Raw genomic sequence first — 12,868 nt, forward strand, 5'->3', positions numbered from 1 at the left:
CTCTTGCCGGGTCATGGGCTTATATTTTAAGGAAAACGCTGGCCCCTGAGGACAGCAGGAGCATGGGCCCTTTTGCAGAAGCTGCCTCTGTACCTGCTGGTAGTTGGGGGGGTGGGGAGGGGGGAGGTGATGTGAGCCCGAGCTCCACCGTGGTTCCAGGAAGAGCAGAGCAGGTGGGGCTGGTGCTCGGCTCGCAGCACATCTATGCCACGTTGCAGGCGGAGCCTGAGAGCCCTCTCTTAGACGTGAAGGCAGGCGGCTGCCTGTGGGAGGCCGGGTCCCGGAAGCCGCGCGCCAGCTGCCTGTGACTCTCAGTTAGTTCCCTGCTCCCTCCGGAGCTTGTCTCTGCATCTGCATGTGCACAGCCCGCGCCTCCTCTTTCCTTTGGTCCTGGAGTGCCCTCCAGAGGGCGTCCTCCCTGGGACGCACACGTCTTGGCTGGCCTCTCCCTGGGCTGGGCCCTGATTGAGCTGGAGCCCCTCCCTCCAGAGACCCTCCTGCAGGGGGACAGGACGTGCTGGTTCACACATCTCCTCCTTGGATCATGGCTCTTAGTTCTTGTCTCGTGGCTGCAATGCCTTTCTCTCCATCTTCACCGACTCGTCCTTCAAGGTATCCATCTATTCATCTATTCATCCATCCATTTTCTCATTCATCCACCCACCCACCCAGTCGTCCATCCATTCATCCATCCATCTATCTACCCTTCCTTCCTTCCTTCCTTCCTTCCTTCCTTCCTTCCTTCCTTCCTTCCTTCCTTCCTTCCTTCCTTCCTTCCTTCCTTTCTTCCTTCTATCCATCCACCCATCCTTTCATGCACCCATCTGGCCAGGCTGTGTCCAAGGTGTAGGGGATGCAGCTGTGAATAAATGGATGAAATCTCTGCCCCCTTGGAGCTGACAGTCTCGTAAGGACAAGTGCAGGGCTCAGCTCTAGGTGGCGCCATCCATCCACACCCACGCATGTGTGTTTGACCCTCTGTGATATGCGCTGGACTCAGCCGGTGGGGTAACTAACACACCACAGCTCTGATGCCCGTGGGGAGTCACCTTTCAGACAGACATGTAAATACCTAGTATGTCAGACGCACTGCAATAAGTGCTGTGTAACCATAAATGGGGGAGGGGTGTGGGGTCGGCTGGCAGGAAGCGGTGTATAGTGATCCGAAGAGGGCAGCTGGGGGAGGGCTCTCAGGTAAGCGATGCTGAGCAGAGACCCAAAGCAAGTGGGAGAGCAAACTTTCCCAAGAGCTCGAGATTCCAGGTTGTCGGGCCTTGCTTTTTTACGCCACTTGTTACTTTTGAAAATGTTTGAATAATTTTATATTAAAAGTTAAAAGCGAACAAAAAGACCTCCTGGCTTTTCCCCAGTGACACTTAACACTTTGCTTTCTTTTCAGAGTGACCGGCTCCTCATCAAAGGTGGACGGATCATCAACGATGACCAGTCCTTCTATGCCGACGTCTACCTGGAAGATGGGCTTATAAAGTGCGTGGACCTTTTTAAAAATATATATATATTAGTATATATTTATTGATTTCAGAGAGGAAGGGAGAGGAAGAGAGAGATAGAAACATCAATGATGAGAGAGAATCATTGACCAGCTGCCTCCTGCACGCCCCGCACTGGGGATCGAGCCTACAATTCGGGCATGTGTCCCGACCAGGAATCAAACCGTGACCTCCTGGTTCATAGGTTGATGTTCAACCACTGAGCCACACCAACTGGGCCAAACAGACCTGTTAAGAAGCCAGTCTCGGAGGGAATGGGAGGCTGGGATCTGTGCTGTGACTGTGCCGTGTTGCTGTGACTATCAGGGCTGGAGAGATTTGGGGAGGTTTACACTGCGGGTGGAGGCGGTCCTAGTGTTTACTGAGTGCCCCCACCCCCGTGCCTGGCTCTGCCACAGCCTCTTGCAGCTCCCGTGGAAGCTGGGGAACACATGGTCCCTGCTCTACCTCCTGGGAGAGGCGGGCAGGGAGAAGTCTGTCCCGCGTCACAGACCCAGTGAGGGGCTGCGTGAGTTCCAGCCTCGCACACCTGACTGAGCTCACAGCTTTCTTCCAGCTGCTCGGAATCTCCAGGGCTGGGTGAGGGGCCGGGAGAGAGAGGACTGTCTGGCTACGGACAGCGCCTGGGCACTTACAGGAAAGACGTGCATTGGGCTGCAGTCCTTCTCCACTCTCTCCCCATCGGTCCCCTCTCCACCCTCCGGAGACATTGGGTGTTAGTCTGCTCGGGCCTCTGTGACAGAATTCCCCAGGCCGATAGGGAGGCTCAGTCACGGACACTTGTTTCTCACGCTCTGGAGGCTGCACGTCCAGGACGTGTGCGGGGCTGGTTCCTAGGGAGACCTCTCCCTCGGCTGTGACAGCCATCTGCTCGCGTGTCCTCACATGGCCTTGCTCCTGGGCACGTGGGCTCCGCGTAGCTTCCTCTTCTTATAAGGACACCGGTCCTGCTGGGTCAGGGCCCACCCTACGGCCTCCTTGTGCCCTGGTGACCTCTTTAAAGGCCCCGTCTCCAAACGGTCACATTCTGAGGCCCGGTGTTAGGGCTTCAACCTAGGAATGTGGGGGTGCACAGTTCAGCCCATCACACTGTCTGAAAGCTCGTAGGGCCAAGGGGGCTTTTCACTGTCTCGCTGCAAACACTCCCCTCCGTCCCGAGCCAGCTGCTAGAGGTGTGTGACATGCTCTGCAGTGACGGGCTGTGCAGGGAACTCGTTACCACTTGATGGCGATGCTGGTCTCAGCTCTGCCGCCACCTCCCCCTGGAAGCCTTCCCAGATAACCAGGCTACTGACGTGACCCAGCCTCTGCTGCACTGGATCGTGATCATCTGCCGACATGCCCTGCCTCCTCCTTAGACCTGACCCTTCGAGGGCAGGGACCTGCCTGCGTTGTCTCTGTCCGCCCAGTGCCCGGGATGGGGCCTGGCTCGGAAGTGTCTCCCTGATGGTCTGAAGCTGCAAGGTGGCTGGCTACCATTTCCTCTCTCAAAGACCCGACGCCTTCTCTGTTGTTTGTCTCCAGACAAATAGGAGAGAACTTAATCGTTCCTGGTGGAGTGAAGACCATCGAGGCCAACGGGCGGATGGTGATTCCCGGGGGCATCGACGTCAACACGTACCTGCAGAAGCCGTCCCAGGGGATGACCGCCGCCGATGACTTCTTCCAAGGGACCAGGGCAGCACTGGCGGGCGGGACCACGATGATCAGTGAGTTGCACCCGCCTCAGGGACATAGGCCGTGACTTCTCTCCTTCACCAGCATCGGCAGCAGCACAGTGCTCAGTGTACCAGGCACTTAGCTCAGGGAACCGTTTAACGCGATTGTCACTAAACCCTGCCTTATACCTAATGTATATCCGTATGTTACGTGCCACTGGTGGTGCACAAAGTGACTTTAGAGGCAATATAGGCATTGAAAATGGTAAAGTATTTTAGTGCATATGGAAATGAAATCAACGGCACCTCATGGATATTACTGCTTAGGTTGAGACTGAAGTCAGAATTTAGACTTTTAGAAACTGTGAATTGATTTAAGAAAAGCATTAAGTAAACAGTGATGTGGATTATAGGGAGATAAAGCAAAATATTCCTAAACATGGCTTGCTGATGGCTAAAGTTTTAGAACCAGTGACATATGTATTATTATGTCACGTGTAGGAGTAGAAGCTCAGCGAGGTGAAGTAACCTTCTCAAGATTACACAGCTGGGAAGTGGTTGTATTAGTCAGTATTGCTGCCACAATGCTGCATAACAAATAGTTCCCTCCAACAGACACAGTGTGGAGTAGTGGGAAAGAGTTCAGACTCTGAGCTCACAGGACTCTGGGAATCTAACCCCTGCCTTCATTTACTAGTTGTGTGACCTTGGACAAGTTCCTTACCTTCTTTGAGCCTCATTTTCTTCATCTGAAAAATGTTACAGGATGGTTGTGAGGATTTAATTAGATAATTTATGTAAAGCCTCTGTGGCAGTATCTGACACATAAATAACATTCAATAAATAGTTGTGATGCTGATGCTGTGGATGACAACAGTAACCATGGTGATGACAATGGTGGTAACAAAGACTCACTGAAGTATCACTACTGATGATTATAATATGATGGTGATAATGATGGCAATATTGACAGTGGTGATGGTGGGAGTGTTGATGAAAAGAATTGTGAAGATGAGGATGTTAATCTTAATGATGGAAGTAGTGGTGATGATGGTAGTGATGGTGATGATGATGATGATGATAGTGATGGTGGTGGTGGTGATGATGATAATGATGGTGATGTTAATGATGCAGTGATGGTGATGATGGTGATGATGGTGATGGTGATGATGGTGATGATGATGATGAGGGTGATGATGATAATGATAGTGATGTTAATGATGTGGTGATGGTGATGATGGTGATGATGCTGATGATGGTGATGATGGTGATGATGGTGAATGATGATGGTAATGATGATGGTTGTGGTGGTGGATGCCACGACCTTCGCAATGGGGTTCAGGATCTGAAGGAGGGGCCAACGCACAAATGAAAATGCTATACAAGAAATATGAATTTAGAAGGCATTGGGGGCCTGGGGGAGCCTCTTTCTTGAAGAGACATACTGACTTCTGGCCTGGTCTGCTACTTACTTAAATACACACTTGCCCTTTAGTAATGCATACAGGCATATCAAAGGTAAAATTTGGTAAACAGTAAAAGGATTATCAGATTAGGGAATTGCCTTGAGCCACCACTATCTCAACACAGCCCTGCTAACGCCCAAGGTCCATTGGCCTTCCGAGTTCCTTGGTGCATTCCTGTGGCAGTATTGGCAAGTGGAGGCTTCCTGCAGGTGATGATAATGCTGCTGATGATGGTGATATTGATTATGATGGTGATGATGATAGTGATGGTGGTGATGATGATGATGGTGATGGTGGTGATGATGATGATGGTGATGGTGGTGATGATGGTTATGGTAGTGGTGATGCTGATAATGATGGTGATATTGATTATGGTGATAATGTTGATGTGATGATGGTAGTGATGATGGTGATGGTGGTGACAATGATGGTGGTGATGGTGGTGGTGGTGGTGATGATGGTGATGGTGGTGATAGTGGTTATGGTAGTGGTGATGATGCTGATAATGATGGTGATATTGATTATGGTGATAATGATGATGTGATGATGGTAGTGATGATGGTGATGGTGGTGACGATGATGATGGTGGTGGTGGTGGTGGTGATAATGCTGAGGAGGCCACCACTGGAACAAGTTGGGTCCTAAGCATCTTAGAATGTGACACATGTTTCTGTCCTAGTTGACCATGTGGTCCCTGAACCTGGGTCCAGCCTGCTGACCGCCTTCGAGAAGTGGCACGAAGCAGCTGACACCAAATCCTGCTGCGACTACTCCCTCCACGTGGACATCACAGGCTGGTCCGATGGCGTTCGGGAGGAGCTGGAGGTGCTGGTGCAGGACAAAGGTCAGTTCACGCCCTGGGGATGGGGGACGCAGTTCTGGAATCCCTGGCTCCACGGTGGATCTGATTGTATGGAGTTAAAATCCCTTTATCTGCGTGCCACGAGCCCAACTTTGCGCTGTGTGCTGCGACAAACTGGAGAACCAGGGCCCCCTTTAAGGAGCCTGTCTTCCCTCAGGCCCTGGAGGGACCCCTGTTCATAGAAGAACTCCCGGTTGCATTCGCCTGGCACACAGGCCTCGCTGACCTGGCCTTGCTCTTCTTTCTCCACCATAAACTCATCTGGGCACTGTTGTCCTGGATGCCATCGCCTAAATCCTCTACCCGCTGGGGCTTGGCTCACGCTGCTCCCATCAGAATGCCCTTCTACCCTGCTCCCCAGCTCAGCTCTCACCTCTCCAGTTTCCCCAGTCAGGACGGCCTCACCTCCTGCATATCCAGAACAGGTTACGTGGGCTTCTTTGAGGCACCGTTTCCATTGTTCTTGGATGGCAGGACTCTGGTTGTCCGCCTGGCTCCTCCACTGAGCCCTGAGCTCTGTGAGGGAGGGGGTGAGTCTCCACATCTCGGCATCCCACTCCAGTCCCCTCTGGGCTCCGCCAGGTGGCTCTGCACAGTGTAGATGCTGACAGTGTGCGTTCCACCGTGTGGAGGGGCATCGAACAGAAGACACGTGGAAGCCAAGAGCAAGAGAACAGGGGTGCACCAGGGCACGAGTCTGGAGAGGGGTGTTCTGGGGGCCACCTGAGGAGGCCGCCTGAAATGAATGCGATTCTTCAGGGAGAGCTAGCGGGTGTTTACAGTTTTTTGGTGTGTTTTTTTTAAGTCAACCTTTTTTTAAAAAAATGTTTTTATTGATTTTTAGAGAAAGAGGAAGGGAGAGAGAGAGACAGAAACATCGATGAGAGAGGAACAGCATCATCCATCCACTGCCTCACGCACGGCCCCCCTATCCCCACTGGGGGTCGAGCCCACAAACTGGGTACGTGCCCTGACTGGGAATCGAACCGTGACCTCTTAGTTCCTGGGTCAACGTTCAACCACTGAGCCACACCGGCAGGGCTGTTTTCAGTTTTTAGGTAGATATGCTATGTGTTCTCATTATGAAAGTACCATTACCACGTACAGAAAAGTCAGAAAATGAAGAGACGGCAACATCTTCTTTCCTTTTGTCCTCTTCCCAATTGCCACTTGCCATTCACGGTAACGAGTGTTACCCTCCATCCCGTCTGTGGAGACGAGGTTCTCCTTACGTGGTTATGTGACAGCAGTCACTTGGAATCCTCTTTCTACTTCACATTTGATGAGTAATCGTTACTCTTCATTAATGACTTTTTTAATGGCTCGTGATGTACAGGGTCCCGGTTCATCTGTGTAGCTGTTCCGTTTTTATTGGGCACCTGGGTTTTCTGTTTGCGTCACTCTAAGCCAGCGGTTCTCAACTTGTGGGTCGCGACCCCTTTGGCGGTCGAACGACCCTTTCACAGGGGTCGCCTCAGACCATCCTGCATATCAGATATTTACATGACGATTCATCACAGTAGCAACATGACAGTTAATGAAGTAGCAATGAAAATAATGTTATGGTTGGGTCACCACATGAGAAACTGTATTTAAAGGGCCAGAAGGTTGGGAACCACTCCATGACATGGAGAACGTCTTCCTATGTGAACATTTGCTTGGATTTCTACTTGTTTCCTTCGATTTCCAGAAGTGAAATTAAGAGGTCAAGGTTTTTCGTTTTTTTTTTAATATATATATATATGTTATTGATTTCAGAGAGGAAGGGAGAGGGAGAGAAGATAGAAACATTAATGATGAGAGAGAACCATTGATTGGCTGACTCCTGCACGCCTCTTACTGGGGATGGAGCCCACAACCCGGGCATGTGCCCTTGACCAGAATCAAACCTGGGTCCCTCCAGTCCGCAGGCCGACGCTCTATCCACTGAGCCACACCAGCTAGGGCTGAGGTCATGGTTTTAACCTTGTTCAGGGTCAGGAAACATAGTGCCAAATCGCTTTTCTGAAAGGTACGCCCACTGGCACGCTCACTCCCTGCGTGTTTGCGCCCTGGGGCGTGGCTGTTTCTGGGGCCCGCTTGCGGATTTGAGGGGAGGGTCCGTCTCCCCTTGTGCGTGCCGTTCTCTAATGGCTGATGTTGAATGCTTTGTGCATGTGCTGCCCTGTGTGCGTGTCCGATGGTACTTTAGCCCCCTGTCAGGCAGGGCGTCTGTGTGTCCGATTCTCTGTATCAGGAAGGCATCGCCCTCCAGCGCAGTCCCAGAGCCACACTGGCTTTGTCCACAGTCATGGTCCAGGGAAGGTTGCAGTTTTGCACAGGAGCCCTGCTTCTCTGCAGTTTCACCTCCCAGGGTTTCAGCTCTGTGCGGTCAAGCAGGGCCCACAAATATTAAGTGGAAAATTACAGAAATGAGCAGTTCCTGAGTTTTAAGTGTGCTCTTCCGAGCAGCGTGGTGAAGTCCCCTCCATCGGCCCAGACGCGGATCTCCCCCTGCACGCCTCTCCTGCTGCGGTGAGAGGCGTGTCCCTGCCCTCAGCAGCCCCGCCCCTGTCTGTGCCTCCAGGTTAGTCACCTTCCACAGGCCCGCCCCCAGGGAGCACATGCCCTGGCCAGCCATCCTGGAACCATTCCTGCCACCGCCCCAAGCACATTTCAGCGTAAGAAATGCCCGGACCTGTAGGGAATTCTTATAAGAGTTTATCTGAGATCTTGCTCCCTGGCATGTCGTCCGTTTGGCTCACATAAGCTCATAAAGAATGTGCCGTAGGTTTGGACGCCTCTTACGTCGGCAGGTTAGGGTGGCAGATGTTCTGGTCTGTGTATTTTCCCACAACGGATAAAAGCGTGCGGCTGCTGCTTGCTCACGGCTGTGGACGGGCACTGGCTGGGGCGCAGCGGGGCACGCCCCCTTGTGAATTCCGCGGCGCGTCCCGTCCGGGCCGTGCCCACCCCGCGCTGTGAACCCCGACCTGCAGGAAAGACACCTCCGTGTTTCTCACCTGCGTTCCTCTCTCTCTTCAACAGGCGTCAATTCCTTCCAGGTCTACATGGCCTATAAGGACCGCTACCAGATGTCCGACAGCCAGGTAGGCCCGCCACCCCGTTTCTCTCTGCAGCCCCGGATGCAGAGGGAGTCCAGCGGACTCGGGGTCCGGGGCCTCGAAAGTGCTCACGCCTCCCGGTGCCCCCTGCCGTCTGCCCCTGAACGCACCCGGGGAGGTGGGGGTTGTCTTGCACACGCGGAGAACAAAGCTGGGATTCGAGAGCCCTGGAGCGGGGGACGGCGGCGTTGGTCCTCACTGTGCGAACGAAGGTCGATTGCAGCTCCCTCGTGGGCGGGCGGGCGGGAGGAGGACCTGGCAGCGGGAAGGCCAGGGGATGCAGGGGTTGTGTACCATCTGAGTGTCACAGTTCTGGGAGAGCACGCCCCCTGCCTGCGAGGTCTATAAATGACACGGGTTGCAGCTTTGCAAAGAGGCACAGGACTCCTGAGGTGTGAGGTGATTGCAGGGCTTAGCAGGGTAGTTACGGGTTCAGTAAAACTACACACTGGCTTCTCAAGCGCTGGGATGGAGAACTCCAAGCAGAAGGCACGGAGACGGAGGGTGCAGTCCCTGCTGGGACGTGGACCAGCTCCGCCCGCCCAGCCTCTCAGGGTCAAGGGCAGACCCTGCCGGAGGCTCACCTGTTGTGTGACATCCCCTGATCTCGGCGGAGCGGCCGTGAGGCCCCCGCCGGGCCCAGAGCTGGCGGCACCGCTGCTAATCTTACCCCACTGACCCCTGTGTGTCCCCCCTCAGCTCTACGAAGCCTTCACCTTCCTCAAGGGGCTGGGAGCTGTGAGCCTGGTCCACGCGGAGAACGGAGACTTGATAGCTCAGGTGAGCGGTGTGCGTCCCCAGCCTTCCTCCTCAGTCACTTCTGCTGTAAAGGCCTGACAAAGGCGGTGCAGGCATTGAGCAGGGAGGTGACAGGGCAACGAGACCAGGCCAAGGACTGGGCGGCGGATGAGACACTCCAGGCATGAGGCACGCGCCTGCCATCTGCAGCGGGCAATGGGGGTGACCACTGCCCTGCAGCCCCGGGAGGGCCTGGTCCTTTGCCTGCTCCACAGGGACCGGGGGTGGCACAAGGGCGTGGAGGCCAGGAGGCGGCTCGCCACCCGCCGCTCAGTTCTGCCGGGTTTGAACTGGCAACAATGGAGCCGCACGGTGTGCGCTCTCTCGGCTGCTTTGGCTCAGTGCCGAGTCTGAGACAGTCCCTGGCTCCGCGCAGCAGCAGCCTCTTTGTCATCCCATGTGGAATCCGCTGCGGGAGTTTGTCACCACCATCCTCCAGGGGGGGGAATTCGGATAGTTTCCGATTTGGGGCTGTTGTGCTTGAAGCTCCGTGAGTCTGGGTCAGGCTTCCGAGAAACCTGGGCTCCCGTTCCCGCAGCACAGCCCGGGGCGGGGCTGCAGGCGGCCGCACGCTGTTCAGCATCAGGCGTCCACTCCGCCCGCAGCGGGAGAGACCGGTGGGAGCCCGGTCCTCGGCCTCGCAGCGGGGACGTCTCCGCGCTCCCCGCTCGTGCACCTGCCACCTTTACATCCGCTCTGCAGCCCCACCATGCTGTCTGTGGTCTTCTCAGCATTCTCTCGGCTTTTGTGGACTTTTCCTGTCACTTGACGGGGCTTCGGGGGGAGCAAAAGTAATGCAAGTGCCAGCCCCTGATCTTCATCTCGACCCCCCACTCCAGTCTCCAGTGACCTGTGCTTTCCCCCATCGTCACTTTTGTCCCCATCCTTCCCCTCTCCTTCCTCCCTCCTTCCCTGCCTCCCTCCCTCCCTCAGAAAGAGTAACTGACATTTAAACAGTGCTGCACGGGGCCGTGTCCACACCTACAATCTCTTCGTAAACAGTTTACAAAAGTGCTCTGTCAGCATCACCTTCAGTAGCCCAAGTGATTCGGTTGTGGACTTAGGTCCGCCCCCGCTGCCACGTCCTGAAATCGTTTCCAGTGCCTGGCCCTCTCAGGAGCCCAAGCGTCACAGCCGTAGACGCGGTGGAGGTGGTGATTTTTAGGGTGACACGGCCCAGGGCTCCCCAGAAGGATGGTGGTACAGGAACTGCGTGCGGGAGTGAAAAGCAGCAGCAGCACAGCTGACGTCGGGGAAAGTAAAAATAAATGGTTTCTGAGAAATGAACGTGTTCCTGGGGCGAGAAAGTGCAGAGCAAACGGGTTTGAATCTGGGCCATGGGCTCAGGGCCATTTCAAGGTTGAAGGAGGGTTTCCTGCTGGGAAGATGGCAGGTGCCGGGCCGAGGCAACGCCGAGATCATGAGAGCCGGCTCCCAGGTGAGGAGCCTGACGGCCGGGCACCTCCTGGCCCTGGCCCTGCGGCCTCACTCAGACGGGCACTCGAGGCGGCAGGCGCTCTGTCCCCAGAGAGAGGAAGGGAAGACAGGCTTGTCCGGTCACAGGATGGGCTCCGGGAGCCGGGCACCGGGCTCCCAGCTCCCAGCTCAGAGGCTTTGATTTCCATATCCAAGCAGCACCTGTCTCCCCCGGTGAGAGCCTGCAGCAGGCCCAGGACTGGGAGGGCGGGGCTGGCCCCTGCCAGGCACAGAGGCAGGTGGGGCTGCAGTGATGGGCTGCAGAGGGAAGGTGGGCAGGTGTCTGGAAGGAGAGGGAGCGCTGGATGGGCCCAGCCCCAGCTCGGCCCTGCACCCCTGTCCTCAGCTATTCTCTGTCTGAGGGCGGAGTTTGGAGGACTGGCCTCCCCAGCTCAGATGCTCGGTGACGCCGACTCACTGTGCTTGTCCTGCAGGAACAAAAGCGGATCTTGGAGATGGGCATCACCGGGCCCGAGGGCCACGTGCTGAGCAGACCCGAGGAGGTAAAGGCGCCTTGCACTGGGCATGACTCTGACGCCGCTGAGCTTACCCCATGCCCTTCCAGCTGGAACAGCCCAGCCAGCCTCCACCCCCTGCCATGCCCCCTGCACGCCTGGCCCTCCGGGGTCTGCCCTCTGATCGGGAGCCCTGGGGCTACAGGCCAACCAAGGAGCAGGGAGAGGCGCTGCCCCAGAGCCCAGGGAGCCAGACGCTCACACCAGGCCCCACGGGCAGCCCAATGTCCAGTCCCTGGTGCAGGACCTGGCAGATTTGATGACAGGGAAGTGCAGCCACGTGTTCCAGGCCTCGTGCTTATGACGTGGTTCCCACTGTGTTCCCAAGACTCAGAAAGGATGAGTTCCCTGGAGTGGCACCGTGTGTGTGCTTGTGTGCATATGTGTGCGCATAGGAGCAGGCATGTGTGTGGGTGCTTATGTGTGCATGGGTGTACATGTGTGAGCACGTGTATGCATGTGCACATGAGCATGTGCGCACACGTGAGAACACAGTGGGTGCACGTGTGTGTGTGTGTGTGTGCATGTGCACATGAGCATGTATGCATATGTGTGAGAACACAATGTGGGTTGGGTGGGTGCGTATGTGTGCGTGTGTGAGCGAGCACGTGTAGCACGTGTGTGTGCATATGAGCATGTGTGAGAGCACAGTGTGCGTGTGTGCATGTGTGTATGTGTGGGGACAGAGGAAGGCAAGCAGGGCGCCCTAGAAGCCTTCGAGCTGCGTATGTTCCCTGTGTCCTCATCACTTCATACCCGTCCTCCCAGATTCCTGCTCTGGGCCTGGCCCGGGCCAGAACTCTGGGGCCACAGCACAGTAGACAGGCTCCTGCCCCGGAGCCCTGCCCCTCCCAGGCCCGCCAGCTGTTTGCTCCTGGGCCCTGGCGAGGTAGGACAGACCCGCAGACTCTGTTCACACACTTTCATATCACGTGGTCACCGCCAGGGCTGCGTGCCAGCCACAGGCAGCAGCACCCCGTTTGGGGCATCACAGACTGGAAACTAAAAACAAAACTATAGGAAACATAGCTGGACCTTTTGTTCAAGAAGCCCTGGGCTCAGGGGCAGAGACCAGAGCCACCGCAGGCAGTCACCTGGCAAGGAAAGTGAGAGGAGGGGAGGGAAGGCAGGTAGGCGTGGTGGACGCCGGGGGTCACTGCGTCAGGCGTTTTATAAATGACAGACCATTTTATGGCCTTTTGATGCCCTGCTCTGCCCAGCGTATCCCCTCCCAGCAGAACATGCAGCGTAGAAAGGTAATCCTGCCTTCCAGCCCTCCACCCAAATGCATTTTGATTAATGTTCTCTCTCTCTCTCTCTCTTTTTTTAAATCCTCACCTGAGGATATGCTTTTCATTGATTCTAGAGAGAGTGGAAGGGACAGGGAGAGAGAGAGGGAGAGAGAGATACATCTGTTGCCTCCCTTACACACTCGGATGGGTTTTAAGCCTACAACCTGGGCATGTGCCCTGACGGGA

The 12,868-nt window shown here is 55.2% G+C and overlaps 1 protein-coding gene across 2 annotated transcripts in view; it reads left to right on the top strand.

Moving 5' to 3' along the window:
- The window catches only part of CRMP1 (collapsin response mediator protein 1), a 37,574-nt gene that overhangs the window by 18,044 nt on the left and 6,662 nt on the right, over positions 1-12,868 (top strand). For both annotated transcript variants that reach the window (XM_036328600.1, XM_036328610.1), the window contains exons 2-7: positions 1,400-1,488; positions 3,036-3,220; positions 5,315-5,479; positions 8,525-8,586; positions 9,301-9,381; positions 11,310-11,378. In XM_036328600.1, the coding sequence (XP_036184493.1) occupies positions 1,400-1,488; positions 3,036-3,220; positions 5,315-5,479; positions 8,525-8,586; positions 9,301-9,381; positions 11,310-11,378 (651 nt within the window). The remainder of the gene's footprint in view (positions 1-1,399; positions 1,489-3,035; positions 3,221-5,314; positions 5,480-8,524; positions 8,587-9,300; positions 9,382-11,309; positions 11,379-12,868) is intronic.

The sequence above is a fragment of the Myotis myotis genome, unplaced genomic scaffold, assembly GCF_014108235.1.
Source record: "Myotis myotis isolate mMyoMyo1 unplaced genomic scaffold, mMyoMyo1.p scaffold_m19_p_1, whole genome shotgun sequence".
NCBI classification, from domain to species: Eukaryota; Metazoa; Chordata; class Mammalia; order Chiroptera; family Vespertilionidae; genus Myotis; species Myotis myotis.